The 21,539-nt window shown below is 37.5% G+C and overlaps 1 protein-coding gene across 1 annotated transcript; it reads left to right on the forward strand.

Annotated features, from left to right (window-relative positions):
- The first annotated feature begins 8,445 nt into the window (after positions 1-8,445).
- On the forward strand, positions 8,446-21,293 carry klf3 (Kruppel like factor 3 (basic)). Its single transcript, XM_079461909.1, has 7 exons — positions 8,446-8,645; positions 14,823-14,883; positions 15,916-16,335; positions 16,707-16,848; positions 17,632-17,770; positions 19,045-19,193; positions 19,277-21,293. Exons 2-7 carry the CDS (start codon positions 14,842-14,844, stop codon positions 19,456-19,458), a joined length of 1,074 nt encoding a protein of 357 aa, XP_079318035.1. The 5' UTR covers positions 8,446-8,645; positions 14,823-14,841; the 3' UTR covers positions 19,459-21,293.
- The last annotated feature ends 246 nt before the right edge of the window (positions 21,294-21,539 follow it).

The following is a 21,539-nucleotide window of genomic DNA, read 5'->3' on the forward strand; positions in this document are numbered from 1 at the left end:
GTAATGTGATATTGTCACGTATTGAAGTGTGACTTACCCGAATGTAAAATAAGATTAATAGCTTCTTATGGCTGTGGGAGTTGTTTGGTATGTGTTTGCATATAGTGCACGTCATCGTATTGCAAGTTGGCTCATATGATCTAATTCTATAAATGATCCGACACTCAGTCACCCAACCTGGTTTATGCAAAAATGTAAGGTGTGGTTTCAAAGCAAGAACTGTAAATCTCGTTTCATTTGATTCCTTTCGAAGTGGTCATGTAGTTCAAGGATTAGGATTGACATTTTGTTGTTGATTTCGATAACTGGATGAGGATTGTTACATAGATGCAGACATGCTATTTAAAGTCACAGTTGCGATTAACAGTATCTGAGTATCTTCCTGTCTACACCAAACGTGACGCGACACGGCCGTAGTGCTCTGTTTGTTGCAATCCGCAACCTCAGATGCCACTACATTTCATAGACTGTGTAGAAATGTATAAAAAATATATAAATGTGGGATGTATAACTTACTTATGAGGTGAGTAGCTGTAAAATAAGTGGAAGCCAGCTACTGTAAGTCAAACCCCCTCAAGGCCCCTTGATCAACCAGTCAGGGTTTATTTTGTAAACAACCAAATCTAAACTTTAGTTAATATCTCAGTAAAAAAGGTGTAAATTTAGCACATAATTTAACTCATTTTTAGGTTATATTTTATCCTTATTCCATGGAAGTTTTATAGACTCAAGGTATGTGGCTATACAGAAACTGACTTAAATGAGTAAACATGTCCTTTGTGTGTATAAGTGCATAGTTTTATTAGTATATGCAAACAGTATTGTTAATGTTTTTTCTTTGTGATCCAAAAAAGACAATACTTCAATTTACCACAGTATTTTTATTGGTGAGTTTTGACATTGACTAGCATTTAAAGATGAAAACCTTGAGACATGCCGGAGAGAGTAATACACTGGTCATTGTAGATGTTTCAGTCCGAATAAACATGTCTTAACACTCCTGTTAAATCCTGAATAATCCAATCAATCAGTCACATTTGTTCTTTTTTAGCATTTTGCCTTGGGTTGCCTCATTTCGGTTTTTAACAGGAAAAGATTGAAATCTTTAATAGATGATGTTTACTGTAAGCATTCCTTTCTTCCATTCCAATATGTGTCATGGTTGTGTTTTCTATCATTAACTGAAAATCTTGTGAAACGAGAACCAATACCATCCTGAAAAACCTTAGATTTTGAGTTGCGCTTTATGTGGAACTTTATAAAGATGATATGACTCAACAGTTTCGAAATGTAAACTATAATCACGTCTGACAGAAACTTTGCTGAAGTCAACCTGCCAACACATCAACATTTGTACACTTTCTGAGGAAATGGGCCGGGGTGCTCGGAATGCAGAATTTCTTGCCACAACTATGAACATTTTGAACTGAACTGATCTAGCCTTATGGCAGTGAATTTATTTGATACTTCTTGTAAATACTAAGTGTCGACTGCACCTTTGCCCTGAAAAATGCTTTACGCTGACACACATAATAAATGATGAACATACTGGCACAGAACACAAAAAAACATGCTGTGCAGGTGCCAAGTGTTTGTGTTACGGTTATCGTTCATGTTTCTTCATGCACTGAAAATAGTAACTTGTAGAATTTACCTAATACAATCCTCGTAACAATTTGCACAAAAATGTTTTAAGTAAATGTGCTGCTAAACTTAAAGTAACGTACCAACTAAATAGAATAAAGCAAGTTCTGCTTATTACATACATTTAACATGTAAAAATAAAAAAAGCACAAAAAAAACCCCGTTCACTTACTTTCATATTAAAATATACTATTTCGGCAACATAGTTGGTCAAGTGAGAAGAGACTGGTGGTCGATGTATTGGCATTAGCACAGTTACAGCTCAATACTTCCCGACTAACAATGTGCCTCCCTCAAACTATGCACAAGCACCGCTCTTCTGAGCAACGGTAACAACTTAAAAAACCCAAACTTAAAAGTAATACCAAAACTCTTTTCAGTGTGTTTTGGAAAGAACATCTTAACACAGACCTTTAAAGCAGAAAGTGCAATGGCACAATGGTTGTATGCTTGTATTTGAAGCAGCACCATTAAGCAACCATAAAACTGTCTTTTTCAACTTCTGCATACATTCCATCATTGATTTATTTGTTTGTGTTGGACCCAGACTACAATGAGTTCACCTTAAGTAAATGCATAGAATAATGACATTGTTGAAGAAGATGCACACAGTTTGTCTTGTGTGAGGGATTTTCAATCACATCTCTGGAACGATGACTTCCATCGAGACGTTTCGTCTGATGTGGTCTAGAACATGTTCAAACCATGAATTTCACGATAATGAGCATAAGCATCATCACAAGTATCCATACGGATTTCTTTTGAAACTTTTATTCTGATTTATTTACCCAGGGCAATACCAATGGAAATTAGTGTTTCAACACATGGTTGGGTCAAATATTGATATTTTCTGTTAAACCAATGACTGGCTTTATCAATACTGTGTTTTACCCAACCATGGGTAAACCAAAGACATAACATCATGATGTGTTATTTTAAATTCATAATAGAGAAGTATCATTTCTAACCCTAAAGTGGGACATTGGTTCAACCCTGTCGTGATGATTGTCTAACAATCGATTAGATAAAAGTTAATTCTGATAGTGTTGCTCATAGTACACCAGTGTAATAAATCACACAATATAACTGGGAAAAATCAATAACCCATTATTCATTTCACTTTCAAACATCTTTCAAACAATATATTTGTACAATGACCATACAGCCCTTTTACAATTACAATGGTGGGCTCGCCGTTCTTCGGTAACTTGGTCTCTGCCACGTGCTGCTATACACAGCCTATGAAATATGAGCTGTCTTTGTAAAGTATTGGAAATTAATAAATATCAGCTGTCACACCCAGCTTGTCAGAACTCACTGTGTATCCATTTGTTATGGCAAGGCACATTTTTAACCTGCATTTTGCCGAGAGCGAAACACTGAATGTTTACCGTTTTAAAGATAACCACAATCAAAAGGTGACAAGTTCAACAGCAAAATGAGGTACGATGAGTTACAGTTCACTTTAGTTACGTATATAGAACATTTACCACTGACCAAAGTGCTTTAAGGAAGAGCAAAAGATATAATACATACACAGATAACAATCCAGACAAAAAATCTAAAACTACCCATTTAAAAATGACCATATCACGGAAGTCAATAGGCAAATATGTTTTTAGGCTTCTAGACGGAATGTATACGTATTTAAAGATATTGAGAAAGTTGGGCAGAAGCAAGGTTATATAAGGATTTGTTTACAAAGAGGAGAATTTTATAGTCTATTGTTTGACAGACCGGCACCTAAAGACCTAAGAATTGGGGCGATATGATCATATTTTAAACACTTAAACGCAACGTTTCAAAAATCTGAAGATGTTCAATCTGGGATGTAGAAATACAGCAATACAATTGCAGTAATCTAAATGAGACGTTACAAACCATGAATTGCCATTTCTAAGGTTTTTGGAGTGAGATTTTTCATTTTAGAAAGTAAAGGAAGCTGATGAAAAATGAATCACATAGCACAGGAAATGTTATTATTACATTTTAAATGCTGGTCAACAAGAACACCCGGGTTCCATTTTATAAGTCAGGGCTTACACACAGCAAGTTTTCAATTTGACCAAAAACAATTACTTCGGTCTTGGCTTCATTTAGCAAGAGGACATTTTGGGAGAGCCATGAATAAACCTTCTCTAAACATCGCAAAATAGAAGTAATAGCAGTGGGGTTATTTCTTTTGATAGAATTGAGTGTCTTCTGCGTAAAAATTAAACGACACACCATGTTTCCGTGGAATAGAGCACAGAGGTAAGCTAGAAAAGAGAGGAAGATGACAAATTATCCAACTTCACTAAAACTTTCTGTCAGACCGGTATTACTGAAACCATTTCTGAACATTTGCTTATAGAGATACTCACAACTCTAGTCTAAATTGTAAGGTCTATGGTATCAAACGTAGCCGGTAAATCTAAAGAATAAGAACACCAGAATCCCCGGAATCAGTAGAGAGGTAGATGTTATTTAACACCCTCAAAAGAGCGGACTCAGTGCTGTGAGCAGACTTAAAACCAGATTCAAAACTTCATAGATACCATTACTAGTTAGAAAATATTGAAGTTAATTCAGCACAGTTTTCTCCAAAACTTTTGAATTGAAAGAGAAGAGAAATTGGCGGATTCTTTTTAAAACAGAGGGATCCAGTGAAGGCTTCTTGAGCAAGGTAGCGATTAGCAGGAACGGAGACACGTGTTAGTAAAGGTGACCTATTTGTCAGTTATGGTGACCCATAACCGTGCCTTGCTCAAGGGCACGTCAGTCACTACCTGCTGGCTCTGAGAATCTAACCGGTGACCTTCTGGTTCCTAGTCCAACTCTCTAACGACCAGGCCACAACTACCCCTATAAGAGACACCAAACCTGGCCCAGTAAAATCGAAGATTCATTTTTTTTTCATCGGGGGAAAGAAATCCCTAGAACAGAACGAAGGTTTAAGTTTGTCAATCACCTCCTTCAATTCCTGGAGGTTGAAAGGTTCAAAGGCATCCAAACAGCCAGAGGCAGATGACATGAAGAAAACTTTCAACCCCCTTAACTCTATTACAAAGCTGTGAATGACACTGGTTAATAGTAAAGTATGTAAATACAGCCAAATAAGAAACCAAAGTGACAGACATGACCAACTCCCGAAAAATTCCCACCGTCTCATATAACGCTCTGAATGAGATGGAAGCATTTTGTTTTCTTTTCTCACACCAGGCAGAATAATTTGTGGTTAAAATAAAGAGGTGACATAAAATAAAATGTCAGAGTTTATAAACAAACTCCAGACAATGGTTTACTGTAGAGGGCGGAGATTTGTCACAACTTCTGTGTGAAATTCATTTATAAAAAAAGAGATAATTCACCCAAAAACATTTTTGTCATGATTAACTCATCCTCTATTTGTTCCAAATCTGTATCAATTACTTTGTTTTGATTGTTTTGACATTGACCAACATAGATTACAATGGTACTCAAAGGTGCCCCGGATTTGTTTGCTTTCCTAAATTCCTCAAAATATTTTCCTCTGTGTTCAGCAGAACAAAAAAAAAACCACAAGAATTTGTCTTTCTATGGAAGTCAATGGTGCCTCAGAACTCTTGGTTGCTAACATTTTCCAAAGATCTTTTTGTGTTCAACTGAACAAAGAAATAAATACAGGTTTGGAAAGGATGAGTAATTTATTACATTCAGTAATTCACATTTTTGGAAGAACTATCCCTTTAATTCTCTGATTCATTCATTGTAGCAAAGATGTTCTTCAGTGGTAAGCGTCACATATGGTTTGTTTCAATATTGTATAAGTTGACACACATGTAATTATATTTCTCCGCTGGGTTTGAAATATAGTATACGATGCGTTAAGGCAATAACCAAAGTGCTGAATACTTTTTACCCATTGTTCTGTAAAACAGTCCTGGTCTTGTATAACTCACTATAATGCTGTAATATAACTTAAATATGTCCCATTCTGTAGTGAGGTAGGCGGGACGAGAGCCGGGAGTCGAGTCACGGAGGAGATCGGGAGCATAAGAGGACGAGCGACCGGACCGTCAGTGAGAGAGGAACAGGCCTGGAGTTTATAAGGGGGCTGCCGGCATTTTACTTTCGGTTTGTTAGTTTTTTTATTCTATTAAACGTTGCTTCTCGCCTCCTTCCTTCCTTTTATGGATCTTTGTAAGGCACGGCACGGCGAAGGAAAGTACCCCAGGTGGTTGAGGACCGAGCGGCAGAATGTCGGGGAACTGGACTGTGATAATTTTTTTCTCTCTCCCCTCTCTCATTCCGGTCGCTCGGAGTGCTCCCATCTCCGTTCTCTCGTCTCGTCGGTGCATACCCCCGGGGATAGGTCTGCCGAGGCTATGGTTGCATTGAGGTGTGATGCCACGGAGCTACAAGCAAAGCAAGTGTTGTTGAGGCTGTTGAGAACTGGTCAGTGGGGCGGACAGTAGAAGCCACTGGCTGTGGTTGAGGCGGATGGACACAGCATGGGCTGCAAAATGACCATGTAACAATGCCACACACCCAGGTCTGATCAACCTGCGGTGGGCTTCCCTTGGCTGAGGGTGTCTTGTTTTGTATAGTATACTGTATAGTCACAGTTATAGTCACAGTCATAGTCACAGTTAGTACGTAGTAAGAATTGGTCACTATTCTAAAGTGTGACCAAGAAAGGCACACAGGTTTAAAATGACAAGAGGATGAGTAAATGATGACAGAATTTTCAATTTGAAGGTAAACTGTCCCTTTAAATAAACAGGAGAACAGTAGATTGTACAAAAATCTAAGTTTTACCAGGTTTTATGTCTTGGGTTTATGACTGACTGACAGATGATTTGTCTTTACTAATCCTAAAAACACAGGTCAACCCAGGATCTTGTCTTTCTTACAACAGCTGATTCAGCCATTTACTATTTTACGTTTTATTTCGTGTTTTATTCCTAAACCAAAGTTCTGTAAATTAACAAATGAGTGACACACATAGTTCATACTTTCTGAAGTATTTCATCAAACACGTATTGTTGTTGATTCTTGACAAACAGCCTGAATGAGATGAGATAAGTACAACTGCAACACTCTCCATGACGTCATGAGATGAATTCTGATTCTGATGAAAAAGCCTAGGGAAGCAATGATGACATCATGGTTTTCCTGATTTCACACCTAGGTCCTAAAAATACCCCTTTTCTATTCTTGGTTCATTCGTTGTATCATGTAATGAGCTCCATTCAAAGGTGTTTGTCATCATTTTACATTGGTATGATTTCACAAGATTTCCAGGTTGTCACTATCTTTGTGATTACATATTTGGTTATTTTATATGAAGAAAGAGTAGGGACTTTTAATATATTGTTCAGATATTGAATTGTTCAAAATTGGCAACATCTGCATTATTAGCTAGCTCTCATGAATGAAATCAAGACGACCCATCAGAGGTTAAGCCTGTAAAATACACCTACTCGCTCTCATACATCACTCACACTTCTTGAGATTCTGTATTTCCACAATGTCACGATGACTAGAACATAAAAGACAGATCTACACAGGTACACAGGAATACTTTAAATCAGGCAAACACGTGAATGGTTGTCATACTTGTGCTTGGAGCATTGCCAGGACCTTCCACACCCTTAACTGCCACATGAAAAGAAAAATATACCACAATTATAAGCGTGAGTTATCGCAGCACAGTATTTGCATAGAACATTTGGGTTACATAAACAAAAGTATTATTAAGCACATAATGAGGATTTAGGGGTATTGGCAAAATGCATATTGTTTCATACGCTTTGAATCTATACATAGCGCTTAGGGTTCATTTATTATGTAATTCAGATCCAATTTAACAAACGTTAAATACGTTAACATATAATGTAACCCTAAATCTAATCCAAAATTGTGTTTTAGTAAGTAGAACTTTTGAAAAGCTGAAAAAACAGCTGGTGATATATATATATATATATATATTGAATGAAAGATAGAGAAATATGAGAAAGCAGAGAGAGAGAAATCTGTGGGTGGGTGAGAGAGTTGGGGGCGAGTGTAATGCCATTTTGATTTTAAAAGGTTTCTTTATTCTGGGTAAATACAGTTAAAATGATGTCATCAAGGCTACCTGACATGTTACCATTCCATCAGACAATAACTCATCCACCATCCTATACACACATCTTTGTGTGAGTGACAAAGACATAACAGGACTGTAGTTCATGCATTATATACGTGTGATATTTGACTACATTTCCTTAGTTTTTCAAAAGAAAGACATTAAAATCAACATATTGTTATGTTTTGTTATAACCATTATCTTTCTCGTTATTTTGATCGTGTTTTTGCCAAACATCTCCGTTTACAAACCCTTATCACAATCTATATATATATACATACACATATATATAAATATATATATATATATATATAAGTAAGAATAAGAAACTAACATAATATATACCAACATTATCAAGTTATTTTTAAATAAAATAAAACTAAATCATCCAAAGCGATTTGTCTTGACTCATTGTTGTTTCAGGTCGACCTTTATCCGCGCTCGTTAGATCTTTGAAACTCTGTAAGGCGTGTCTTCGCAGGAAGGAGAGATAGAGACCGCCGCTCACAGAAGGAAGGAAAGGGTGGAGATGGAGAAGGGAGGGGCAGGCAGGCAGGCACGGGCTGCACACGCCCAGCCCTTTCTCTTCTCTCCTGCCCCTCCTGTCTCCGGTTGCTCGTATCTGGAGCCAGAGCTCGCCCGTGAGCGCGCCCCACCCTCACCTCCCGCGACCAGCTCCCGCCCCGCCCTCACATCATGTGATAGGCGCTCAGCTCTCCAAGGAGACTCTTAACGCTTGGACAATAAGTTGTTTCGTAACTCGGGGAGTTTACGAAAACACGGCTTTTTGGCGTCTAAAGTTTGCCCGCTTTGTGCAATTGTGTCATTCGGATGTGTTGTGACTCGTGGTTTTACTGTCGTCTGTGGTCCTCTTGCGTATTTGTGGAATTCATATAGCATCAAGTGGCATGTAAGTTACCATTTTCATTAAATAACATTATTTGGATTACATTTAAATATTAAAACGATGCATTCCTGTCATCGACTAATCCGAAGTAGATATTTGAATAGAATAAAATACGAAGTCACTTTTTGTAGGTCTCCTACGTTTTCAACTAATGTATTTGTTATGCATTTTTAAGCAATAGGTAACTATCATATTTTTGATATAATTGTATTTTTAGTATCACTATAGTAAACCCAAATTGACGCTCTCACGAGTTATGGTCAACCAAATGGCAATAAATTTGCCAAAAGCTCGTTTATAAACGAGGTATACTAATTTTTTTAATAAAATTAAAGGTATACTACCTTTCTTCTATAGTATGGTTAATTTTCCTAAGTATTTTCGGTGCAAAGTTCGGGCTCTTGCATCTAATGTATTTATTTAGATTCTTGTGAGCTGTTTTTGACACTTGGTGATTTAACTAAGAGTGTGACATGTTAATGCAGGTAAAGTGGGACAACTCCAACTTTTAAACCATCTATCATTATGTGAATATGAATTCATTGTAACACCTATCATTAAGTGAGTTAAACCAGTAGATGACACTGATGTAACCATTTGGATCGGAGTCGAAAAACGTCATTGACAAATGATCAGAACGTGCGCTACTGTATTCAGCATACATGGACTCGCACTAGTCACAGTGACACCTTTGCAGTAGTTAACAACTCTTCTATGCTGGACTTTAGGTTTAATCTTTGATCTTTCATCTATCAGCAAAAGTAATTGACACATTATACAGTCTCCCATGATATAATGTGATGTGATATAAAGATAACATATTAATGCAAAAAATATTAAGACTGCCTTTGTAACACTTCATGTTTAAATAAGTTAAATTATTAACAAAATCTTCAGAAAATGTTAGTTAATGTTGTTAGACATGCCACAAACCTGTGGTTCAAATATTTTCACATTTGAATGTTCGGAAACTACTGTTCTTACATCACACAAGGTTGAATTACTTATCAGTGTTATTTATGAAGTTATTATTTTTAAATGCGAAGGTATGTGCTGGTGTTAATATGGTTCAGTGTCATCTGAATTTTTTATCGATTTGTTTTTACATTCTTTTTGACAAGATGATAGAAGACGCCTCCTTTGACTTCATACATTAATGCAAATTTTTCTGGGTTCTGAATGATTGACTCTCTAGTACTTAAATCCTATTGATTTGTCTTCTGATCAGAGTGGGCTTCAGTATACTACATGAGCGTGTTTATTTGATTTATTACATCCATGCATAATGGGACACCTTGACTGTATAAAAGAATAGATTGACTTTACTCTGTAATAGTATTGTGGTGATGTCGCACATTAGGTGCAAAATTCCAATTCAACTATTGCTCTCTCTCTCTCTCTCTCTCTCTGTCTCACTCAATCTCAATCTCTCTTTGGGTCAGTAAGGCTGTTGTATCCTGAGCTTTTGTTTCAAGGCTGAGGTTTGCGTCAGACATTCCATTTGGCACATGGAGCCTCTTTTCCTGTTTTCAGCATTTGAGGGGAGGCAGCCTGTGGGGAGGGAACACACACACACACACACACATACAGAGACCCTCCACCCACTTTCCTTGGATCAATACTGTGATGTATTAGAACACACACACTTTCAGGATCCTTTTCATACTTGCATTCCTTGTTAAAACTTTAATCTTAAAATCTTTCAAAAAGGCAGAGTGGAAACTACAGCCCCCATGTAGAGCTCCCAAATCCCCCTAGTCGTATACGGAAAAGTTTTATCAAAACCCAAACAGAGACATATTTTGGATTTCATACTCAATTTGGTTCGTATTTTGATAAGACGGAGATATGAAGTGTCCTTTAACCATTTCTCCACTCCAAAAAACATCTGTAATACTCACACACATAAATATCTGCCAATGTTGTCATAAATTCTAGCATGAAAGGGTTAAATATGCCCGCACTGTGATCGTCATTTTACCTTAACAGTACCTCCAGGTGAAACACCTCTTTAGAACCCGGCAGACAGCTTGATCTCATAACTAAAAGCGTGAGCTGTTACCTGAACAGTGGCCAATGATCAGTCATGCTCATTTATCAAAAGCTGTTAAGCCGGGTTTTGGTTTTACTTGGACTTGCTATTAGATCCTAATCTTTGTAATTTTGGTTTTCGCATTTTCCTCCATGTCAGCAAACCAGACCATTTCTCCACTAGGAAAGTCTATTGGAGCGTAACGCGGCCGTTCTGTGGTTTTGAGTGCGTGCGCGCGTGTATTAACAGATTTGACTACTTCACCGGTCTGCTATGTCGAGTGAAGAGTGTAACTTTTATGTTGTCACGCGTGGTGGATTTGAATGAATTTCAACACAGCCTGAAGTCAAACAGGATCCCAGAGTTCAGTGGAAATAACCAAGTACGACATTAAATAAGATGGGCACATTTACAGGGAATGCATTCAATCATTTGGGAAAAGGCTTGTGATTAAAGTCAGCACTATAATTATTGAATTAAGTATCGAAATACCTTCTTTTAATTGATAATTGAATGTTTAATTGGTGGTATTTGATGTGTTATGAAGTTTAGTGCCAGCTGGCATTCCCATCTCGCCATAGCAACCGCATCTAGCAGAGTGTGTACTAACTTACTCGTTTTATTAGACTGTTAAAATTAAATGACAGTCATGTGAGTTTGTCTGTGTGTTTTGTTGTTGTCAACCGTGAAAGTTTGATTCATGATAAATGTTGCAAGTTCACTCAAACTCCGCCAACTTTAATGCCCCAAGGATAGTTGAAAACACCTTTCTCAGCCTCGCTGGATCATTTGCATTTATATAGTTCTTTGGGAACAACCTCTGGTGAAGTCTGCACTTGTGGAATGCCGGTGGTGGTGATATAAAATACGCCTATCTCTTATTTGGAAAAGGTCTGTTTGTTTGACTAAGATTTCCTTAGAAGCCAGAAAGCTGTGCAAGCTTTGATGCGTCTGCAGATAAGTTGAACAAATCTGGGCTTGGATAAGAGACCCTTTCTTTGTTCAACAGTTAGAACCTTTATTCAGTAGATATTAAGTCTGAAAGGTGCTCAGGATATTTAAATATGGAGATTCAATTTTAAGAACAAGTGCCACCTAAAAATTGCATTTTGGGGGTTTTGGCATATCATCATCACTGTCTTTCCAAAAACATATTCTAGCGTAAAAAAACACTGTACTTTTTAAATGATTAAATATTGTTTTTAATACTTGGTTCGATATTTGCAAACTCTAGTGACAAACATAAAGAGTGACTACTAATAATAATGATTTAAATCACAAAATATTGAGATATTGCGATATGCAATTTATCAATGCTTCTAGTTAAAGATTTATTTAGTAAGATGGCATACCGTCACTTGTATGTTTCAGCCTTTCTTTACTTTCCATGAAGCATAAAAAAGGAGTAGGTTTGTATGTTTTGCGCCTTTCCATGCAATGGTAGTGATCGGGGAGTTTTGGGACAGACTTTGTCGAGTTCCTTAAATGACAAATGAAATCCTATAAGTATCCAAATACATTCCCATCTTCTCAAGTCATATGATAGTATTGCGTGAGAGACAGATTAGAAATTGTATACGTTATATGTGATCAACCACAGCTCTCTTTTTTCTGTTTATTACAACATGTCTTGTGATGATACATTTCGACATTGACATTAAGAGTAAGAATAAGTCAGTGCGGTTTTATTATATTTTTGCCTTATGGAGCTGGACAGAATCACCTTGTGTAACAAAAATTGACTGTCGCATAGGTACTCTGTTTTGACTCTTCCTTTGTAATTGTATCTCTTCAGTAGTGTAGAACTCTATCATCAGGTTTAGACGATTGGAGTGTGTGTATTTGTGTTCATGTTCCAAATGTTTTGTTTTGTTAACCCACACCTGACCCTGAGGCCTGTGGGAGTGTTAGGCGTTTCACAAGCCTGTGTGTGTGTGTGTGTGTGTGTGTGTTACTCGCATTGTCTCTTGCACTAGTAGTCTTTGTTTATATGTACGTGTGAGTGCACATACTGCATACGTTTCTGAAAGAGTGAGTGTTTAATTTGCTGGGAGTGTATCTGGACTTGGTGTACTTAGTATGGATTGTTTTGCATGTGTGTGTGCTGACAGCACCACCCTAAGTTAATGATTATATAAAGAGACTTTTAATTCACCTCTCTCTCTCTCTCTCTCTCTCTCTCTCTCTCTCTCTCTCTCTCTCTCTCTCTCTCTCTCTCTCTCTCTCTTTCTGTCCCGCTCTTAGACTTTGGAGTGTGTAAGCACTGAAATATTATTGAGTCTGGCTCACTTACTAAAGCAGTTTTCCCCACTGACTTGGAGACACGTTCTGTACACTGAAAATTAAAATGTTCTCAGCATTTATACAGTCTCATGTTATTACAAACCAGTATGACTTTCTTTAATGGAACACAGACGTTCAATTGAGAAGAATTATATTGGTCGGTTTTCCATTTTCCTATTTTTTAGGCTTCAATGTTACAGTTCACCCAAAACGAAGATCCTGTTATCATTGACTCCCTCATGTAATTTCAAACTTTTATGACTTTCTTTCTTCTGCAGAACAAAAAATATATTTTGAAGAAAGTTGGTAACCGAACAGCACTGGCTATACCATTCACTTCTATTGTATTAACACAAATTTTTTTTAATTTAAAAATAAACTCAACCAAACTTTGGTTAAATTCAGTCACATGACAATCTTATAAACATCAAGAAGAAATAATAATTTGAGCATCGGAGTTAACTTCTTGATCTTTATTAACTTCAATATAATATTTATTATTGTTTTCAACATATATGATGCACAAGTAAGAGTTGTCTCCGTACCGGCATTAGCACCAGTACTGTTCACTGAGTGAATGAACACACATCATGAGCTCTCCCATCACCTAAGCACAAACAGCACTCTTCTGAACGACGGTAGCCACAAAACTCAGAAATACAAACAGAACCTCCTCTTATTCTTTAAGACAACTGAACAATAAACTCCAATCATCAAGACTTTCATTTTATTGTAAAGCACATAAAATAGCACCTTGTCACAAAAATGACTCTCTTAATGCTGAGATAAATGATCATTAAAGTGGTCCACATGAACTCAAATTAAAGTCATAACTCATTGATTCACTTTTCAAAGATTACGTTTGGATCAGTTTAAGACACTTTGTGGATAAACTCATTCAGACCTTTTTTGGGAAATAGATCAACCAGTTCATTACAAAATAAACTTTAAAGAATAGTTTGACATGTTTACTTCTCTTATATACTTAAATGAAAAGAGATCTGGTGGATATCATTATTTAAGGAGAATAACTAATTTTGGTCTGTTCATCATCTCATAGCTCCGGAGGATTTTGTATTTGGAAAAATATTTGGATCTTTACTTTTATTTTGCTTTTTCGAATCTTTGAATCTCTGAACGCTTCAGTCCCCGTTCACTGTAATTGCATGAAGAACAGCTGTAGTTTTCAAAATCTCTCTCATTGTGTCCCATTGAACAAACAACCATGTTTTAAAAGACAGACAGGGTTAGCAAATTATGACAGAATTTAACTTGGTATGAAGATACATTTTGGATTATTTAAATACAAAACTTATCAATGTGCATTAAAATATGTTGTGATCTGATTGCTAACCACATTCAGACGACATGTCTACATTACAACCATAGTGTAAAACTATAGTGAGTTTTGACGTAATGTATTTTTCTAGATTTAGAAATTTTGGAGTTTTGTACATCGCCTACCACCTACTCGCATGTCAATCATCCACTGTGCTAAAAGAAGAGTTAAAAACTTAACACCGGGTTGATGAGCTAGAAAACACGTTCTCATAGCATGAGAATCTTATGTAAAGCCACACACAAACACTGTTTATAGCCGTGGGCATTTCCCGCTAGCCCTGTACTTAACAGATTAGAGTATCAACAACTAACTAATGCCTCACTGCTTTTGTGTGCTTGGATTGAGAAATCACTTAAAAGAAATGACAAAAACTGGTGCGAAATTTTACTTCTTTTTTGTCCAATGTTGCTAAAACCAGGTTTTCTGTTTTAGCGAATTTAGCAAAATTTAGCGAATGCAATTCATGTTAGTTTTTAATCTTTTAAAAGTTTTTAATTGAAGATTTGTTTTTTGTGTTTTTCAGAACACCAGTGGCGGCAGCCATGCTCATGTATGATTACCCAATAAAGACAGAAATGGAGACGGTGAGTCTAGTTCTTAAAGGAGTAGTTCACCCAAAAATGAAAATTCGGTTCATTTACTCATCCTCTTGTTATTTCAAACCTTTATGACTTTCTTTCCTCTCTAAAACACAAAAGATTATATGTTGAAGAATGTCGGTAACCGAACAATGGTGCTACCCATTGGCTTTGTGCAATAGAAGTGAACGGCTATTCTTCAAAATATCTCCTTTTGTGTTTTAGAGAGGAAAGAAAGTCATAAAGGTTTGAAATGACAAGAGGATGAGTAAATGATGACTGAATTTTCATTTTTAGGTGAACTATCCTCCTTTAGCATCAAAAGTCAAACAAATTTGAGCCACCATTTTTCATAAACATTTTGTTTTTAATAACATTTAATAAGCCAGCTGTTATGTTGAGATCCCTTGCATTAGGCAAAGTGAGTTGTTTTTGGACTACACTGAAATATTCCTAAGCCTTCCTGATGCTTGTCTTGCTCTTAGGATCCGGTTTATATGATTTTAAAGAAAACAATGCTTCACTTTCCGTTTCCAATAACAACCTCGCCATACTTGCTAACACACAATGGGAGCACCTGGAACACGTCCATCTGAACAACCCTGGTCCTGGGTCACCAGCATGCGTGTTTGTATCAAGTGTGCCAGAGAATCTTTGAATTCTGGGTAATGCCTTGAGATTTCCCTTTATTTAAGGGAAATGACCCAGGTTAGACTTCAACCTACAGTAAATTCAACTTATCCAAAGCGACTTACAAATGCACTCTGAATATCAGTTCTCACACTTGCTTCCATACACTTTTTCTTGTTGGACAACTGCAGATGGACATGCATTCCTTTCTTATTAGGTTAGAAGTTTATGTGGGGTGGGAAGTTAGATTTGGCTCCAACTCAGTCATTCAAAGTTTGGAAATTTTTTTTTGGTCCGTTTATATTCTTCGATGTCAGTTGCTGCTCAACACAGCTGTTTTATGCTACATGTCAATGTGCTTTAAAGCTTGCAGGCTTTTTAATCTCTCTTTCTCTCTTTCTCTCACAGTCCTTTTATCCAACTTACACCAGTCTGATTAAATCACCATCTGAGGGATTTGGAGTTGTCGTATCTCCTGTGGCCACTGCCCCGACGTCCCAAGTGTACCCCACTCACTTCTACCATCCCCCTTCAAGCCCATACCAATATCAAGTACACTACTCTTACAGGAGCCCCACACAGACACACCCCCAGTCCCACGACGCCCAACACTCCCAAAACGAACCCGTCGACTTAACCGTGAGCAAAAGATCCTCTGTTTCGTCTCCTTCATCATCAATGTCATCATCACCCCGAGCTACGCCTCCATCTCCCTTCGAGCGAATAAGCCCGATCACTCGCCACGGATCCATATGTGTAACAGGAAGTGTTTCCGGGTCATCCCAGACAAGACAGCTGACCTCAACGGTGCCTCTTTCCATCCCTACGGTAAGAAACGCAGTGGTGGTACGTTTGAAGCATGGTAGCTGGTTTGTGCTGGTTTAAGCTGGCCGTGTGCTGTTCTGGTCCTTAGCTGGTCATGTGCTGGTTTAAGCTAGTCCTGAGCTGTTTTAAGCTGGTCCTAAACCAGCTCAGGACCACCTTAAACTAGCACATGACCATCTTAGGACCAGCTTAAACAGAACATGAGCAACTTAAACCAGCACAAACCAGCTACCGTGCTTCAAAACCTACCTAACCAGCATAAGATGTTTTTTTCAACAGGTTTATATGCAAAATATTAGATTTGTACAGTCAATCATAACGTTTATAAAATACATTTGTCATTTCTTATACCTTCGTGAATTTCTCCCTGACAGGTGACGCAGGTTTTGACTCCCTTTGTCCCTGTTATTCCGATGCTGCAGTCGTTCCCAGTTCTTTATCCTCCCCATCTACACCTGTCCCCCTCCATCATGATATCCCCCGTCACACCTGAAGAGACTGTTAACCACAAACAGTGTAAGGAATCGTAATGCATCCCGCTTAATGTTGTCATATTTACACTTCATCCTTCATGCTGCCAACTTTTTTTATAAAAATAAACAAAAATCAGTAGTTGAGAAAGTACATTGAAAGTCGGTGTTCAAAATTTGCAAGGGTAAGCCTATGATGAGCTGTTGGGTCATATTTTCCACAAATGTCAGTCTGAGTTAAGGCAAGAGTTCACCAAAAATACAAAATACATTATTTGCATTTAAAACGATTAGTCTTTTTCCAAGAAAAACTAATTATATACTTTTTAAACATAAATATATGGCTTGCACTGCCTTGGAGTGCCTCCAGGATGCGCGTCCACGACTTCCGTATTACGCAATGACATTTGAAAAGATTTAAACCCTGATATGCACAGGAACTGACCATTTTAAACAAAAGTCTTGCACATATAACGTGTCATTCAACATCCAAGAACTTTGAAACGGTCTTTTTTCTCCACATTCGTAAATACTGGGTCTGAACTTCCGCTTACCAACGTAATTACGGAGTACCTGAAGTCGTGAACGCACTACATGCAGGCATTCCGAGGCAGTATATTTATGTTTAAGAAGTATATCATTTTGAAATAGAAATAGTTCATTCTATAAGGTAATAATAAAGCTTCATCCCAAGACATAGTCATGTACATCATATTGCATTTCTGTCAATAGATCATTCAAAAATGACACACTTGACCTAAAAAGCGGTTAGCAAGATAACCTTATCCACTTGTTTGTGTTATTGATTTGTCTCACTTCTTCCCCTCAGATCCAACTATGAAGTCAGAGAATCCCCCTGACATCCATGAGCTCAAGCCGATCAAATCAGAGCCCCGCCCTGAGTACACTCAGGATCCCCACAGCCAGGAAATGACCTCATCCGTCATCACTGCCCTGCCGAGCTACGAGTGAGTGCTCAATCCTCAAACACGCTAAGGTTGATTTTGCCTGTATATAATGACAACTTAAATGAAGAATTGCATCTCAACAATGGATGACGAATTGCAACTCTGCATTAGAAACAGGCCACATCTTGTCGTTTCAGGGGGTTGCATGTTTTTAAGTTGCGGAGCATTTACAGTGGCGTCCATCTACAGTTAACACTGTACATCTGCTCATAAAAACCACCCACTAAACACCATATAGAAAGCTGTTATTACTCACACAGTCTTGCTGACTGATCTGTCTTTCAGTCATTTGAAACATAACTTTTACGTTTTAATAGAGGCAGAGACTGCTTGACCCAAATGGTTCTCTTTCGATCATGGTCCAAGTATACATGCGGAAGTGTGTGAAAATGCGTGAGTGTGTTCTCATATGAGATGTTTCATGCGCTGATAAAATCTCCCAGCATGCACTTGAGAGACAGCGCGTCTCCAAATATTCTGGAAACCCTTATGGGGTGGGAAACTATCCATGCGTGAGCGTGTACACGCTTGCAGGTTCTGTGTTTTTACAGTATTTGTGGATCTGGATGCATTTATTTGGGTGTGGTGTCATGAGGCAAACACAAACGAATGCTCCGAAATATAGTTTATGATGAAAAGGAGCGATGTTTGGGAGGAAGGGTGGAGAGCGATTGATGGAGAGAGGAAGGGTGGTGGAAGGTGATGTGATAATTTTACATTGGGCGAGGTTGGCAAAACCAGCTGTTTTTAGGAACATATGAAAAAAAGGAGAGAATGAGTAAGAAAAAGGTCGAAAAGATGTAGGTCGGCTGGACAGGGAGGGTAAGGTGTGTGGAATTAGAGGAAGTGTTTAATTGCAGAGTGGGTTTTAACAGGAACTTACAACAAATGGTATTTCTGTTATGTATATTTGCTATGTGGCATCATTAAACAAAAATAATGTCAATATTGTCAAACATCAGGAAATATCCTGTTTAACAAGTATTTTTATCATTAAAATGTTTTTTCAAGATTTTCCGAAGAAAACGTGAATAGTGTTTGTCATACTTATGTCTCTCTTTTAATGTAAGTCTATTGGATTTGTCTTCAACCAGTTTATTGCGAGATGTGTGAAAAGTAACACATCGGCACAAATCAGCTGAAATGTTGAGCTGTGGACAAAATACATACAATGCTCAGTTTATGAGACATTGTTCTTTTTCTGCCCCCTGGTGGTGAAAATGAGACTTGCATTTAAAAATTCTAATATCTACACTTTTTCTTGTTTTTAACAGGGGGAACACACAATCTGTAATCGTTCGTCGAAAGGTTGAATCTCCAGATCCGTTAAAGAAGCGACGAATTCATTGCTGTGACTTTAATGGGTGCCATAAAGTCTACACCAAAAGCTCCCATCTGAAAGCTCACAGACGGACACATACAGGTAAATAAAGATGCAAGCATACAGGTAAAACATGTCCTTGCTCTGTGACTTGAATTTCTAATGAAATGTTTCTCGTTGTTTAGGAGAGAAGCCTTACAAGTGCATGTGGGAGGGCTGTACGTGGAAGTTCGCCCGCTCCGATGAGTTGACCCGTCACTTTCGGAAGCACACGGGTGTTAAGCCCTTCCAGTGCCCCGATTGCGATCGCACCTTCTCTCGCTCCGATCACCTGGCCCTGCACAAGAAACGTCACCTGCTGGTTTGAACAAAACCCTGAAACGCCACAACAGGGCCGAAACTGCACCTTCAATTAAGTCATCTTCAGTGATGTTAAAGGGGCATTTTATGTATCCCACCCACTTCCTGTGGAAACAAAGTGGAAAGTGATGGATCATACAATGGCTAGCTTTTACTCCATGAAAAAATGGATCTTGGATCTTGTCCCCATTACTATGGATATGGACAGTGCTCGTAGTGCTATGGATGTGACCCTCATATTGCCTTTTCCTCAACAATCGTCCCTTTTCTTTATTCGCCCTCTGCTGGCAGAGGGTGCATTGTGCCAGTTAGAGCATTACACAAATGCAAGCAAATACACAATAAACACACAACAAAATATCAGTAGCTAGAAACACACATTCATGCACACACTTGTAATGTAGTTTTTGGATGCAACTCGGGTCAAACCTGCACAATGTGAATTTTTGATATTATTAGGAAGATAAATACACAGATTCTGTATATGTATTCAACATGTTTGTTTCAAGGACCAATGCTGATTGCCGTACTTGTTCTTATGCTATCATGTGATTGGGTTTTTTAATTGTTATACTTTGTTCTTATGGGTTAAGATCTGGTATTTTTACAAAACAGAAGTGTTTGGTTATGGTTTAACAAGTGACCTGACCTATTACTCACAAGCTTGGCGTGTTTTATTAATCACAATCATGAATTAATACAGTAGTTTATTCCCGTAAGTACTATGTACTGTGTAAGTTCTTTGCAACTATGCACAATAATGATAGCAATGATATTATGCCACTTACATTCTAGAAATACAGTTAGAAAATATGTGACCTTGCATTAGAGGTTAAAATATTCTTTCTTAAATCCCAGGGTGGTCTTTAAAAGCAGGGGATGGTGTCTTCCAAAATCCACCGTTTGAATATTAGTTGCAAGGACTTATAGCTAAATTTTGCAATTATTCACATTTGAATAGCGTCTGTAATCATAATACTCATATAATCGTCATATTTAGCGTCTAATTTTGTCCAATTTTGACCAGTGTCAAAAACTTATTTTTTTATTTCACTGAGGGGTTTTTAGGTGGAGAAATGAAATGTGAACCATTTAATACCGGGCATTATAATAAGTAAGCGAGTTCATCTAGGTTATGGGTAACATTGTCTTGCTGCTCTTACTTTGTGAGAGATATGTGTGGAAAGAAATCATGGATATATGCGTGATTTTTGTTTTTCTGTTTGTTTTTTATGTGAACAAATGTTTGTAAAGGGCAATGTGTAAACAGAAACAGTGCACTTTAAAATGATTAGAAATTCAAATATTTGTAAACGGGGGTCATAAATAGCTTTAAGTCACAGCTCTTTATAAAAGTCTATGATGGAAACCTGATGGGGCTTTCGAATTCTCCTGTCAACTGAAGGACAATCTTGAAGCGATGCGGTCAACATTTTGAAGAACGGGAAAGATTGAGGGAGGAAGAGAAGAAGAGTTCCTAACTTCCTAATGAGTCAAAGAAAGAATTACAGAGAGGAAGCATCTCATTGTTGGCCCTCAAACCACAGCAAAGCTGTACATTTCACGGAACCAATGAGACAGGATCGTGAAAATAGTAATATATGTTGAGTAATAATATGACTGAATGGGCAATTTATAGACAGCATGATTATCTTTTTTTATTCTTAACTGCTACAGTTTTATAAAGATGTGAATCTTCTTTTTTAAATTACTTATATTTTCACAGTTCAAAGGGGACCATTATGCTGTGTCATTATATCAAACTGTGAATTGAAATACACGTATTGTATTATATTGATTTATATATATATATCTATCATTTAATAAACTTTTTACGGTGAATATTTTGCATCAATGTGTTGTTATTGTGTTTGTTTGCATTTCAACTTCCGTCATTTACCACAATATGCATGATGTATAATAAACAATGTCTAAAGTGCATTAAAAGAGAGGGCTCGTCCGGGATTTGAACCCGGGACCTCTCGCACCCTAAGCGAGAATCATACCCCTAGACCAACGAGCCACTTCTGTTAGTAAATTTTGCATACTAACTCACAGAAGTTAACCAATTTTCCTCTTTATAAAATA

The sequence above is a fragment of the Barbatula barbatula genome, assembly GCF_947034865.1.
Source record: "Barbatula barbatula genome assembly, chromosome: 8".
Lineage (NCBI taxonomy): Eukaryota > Metazoa > Chordata > Actinopteri > Cypriniformes > Nemacheilidae > Barbatula > Barbatula barbatula.

Bases quoted from the DNA above. Each gene is read 5' to 3' on its own strand.
- klf3 (XM_079461909.1), top strand. From the start codon at position 14,842: ATGCTCATGTATGATTACCCAATAAAGACAGAAATGGAGACG. The intron at 16,849-17,631 runs GTAAGGAATCGT...TCTTCCCCTCAG, and splicing joins GACTGTTAACCACAAACAGT to ATCCAACTATGAAGTCAGAG. The intron at 19,194-19,276 runs GTAAATAAAGAT...CTCGTTGTTTAG, and splicing joins TCACAGACGGACACATACAG to GAGAGAAGCCTTACAAGTGC.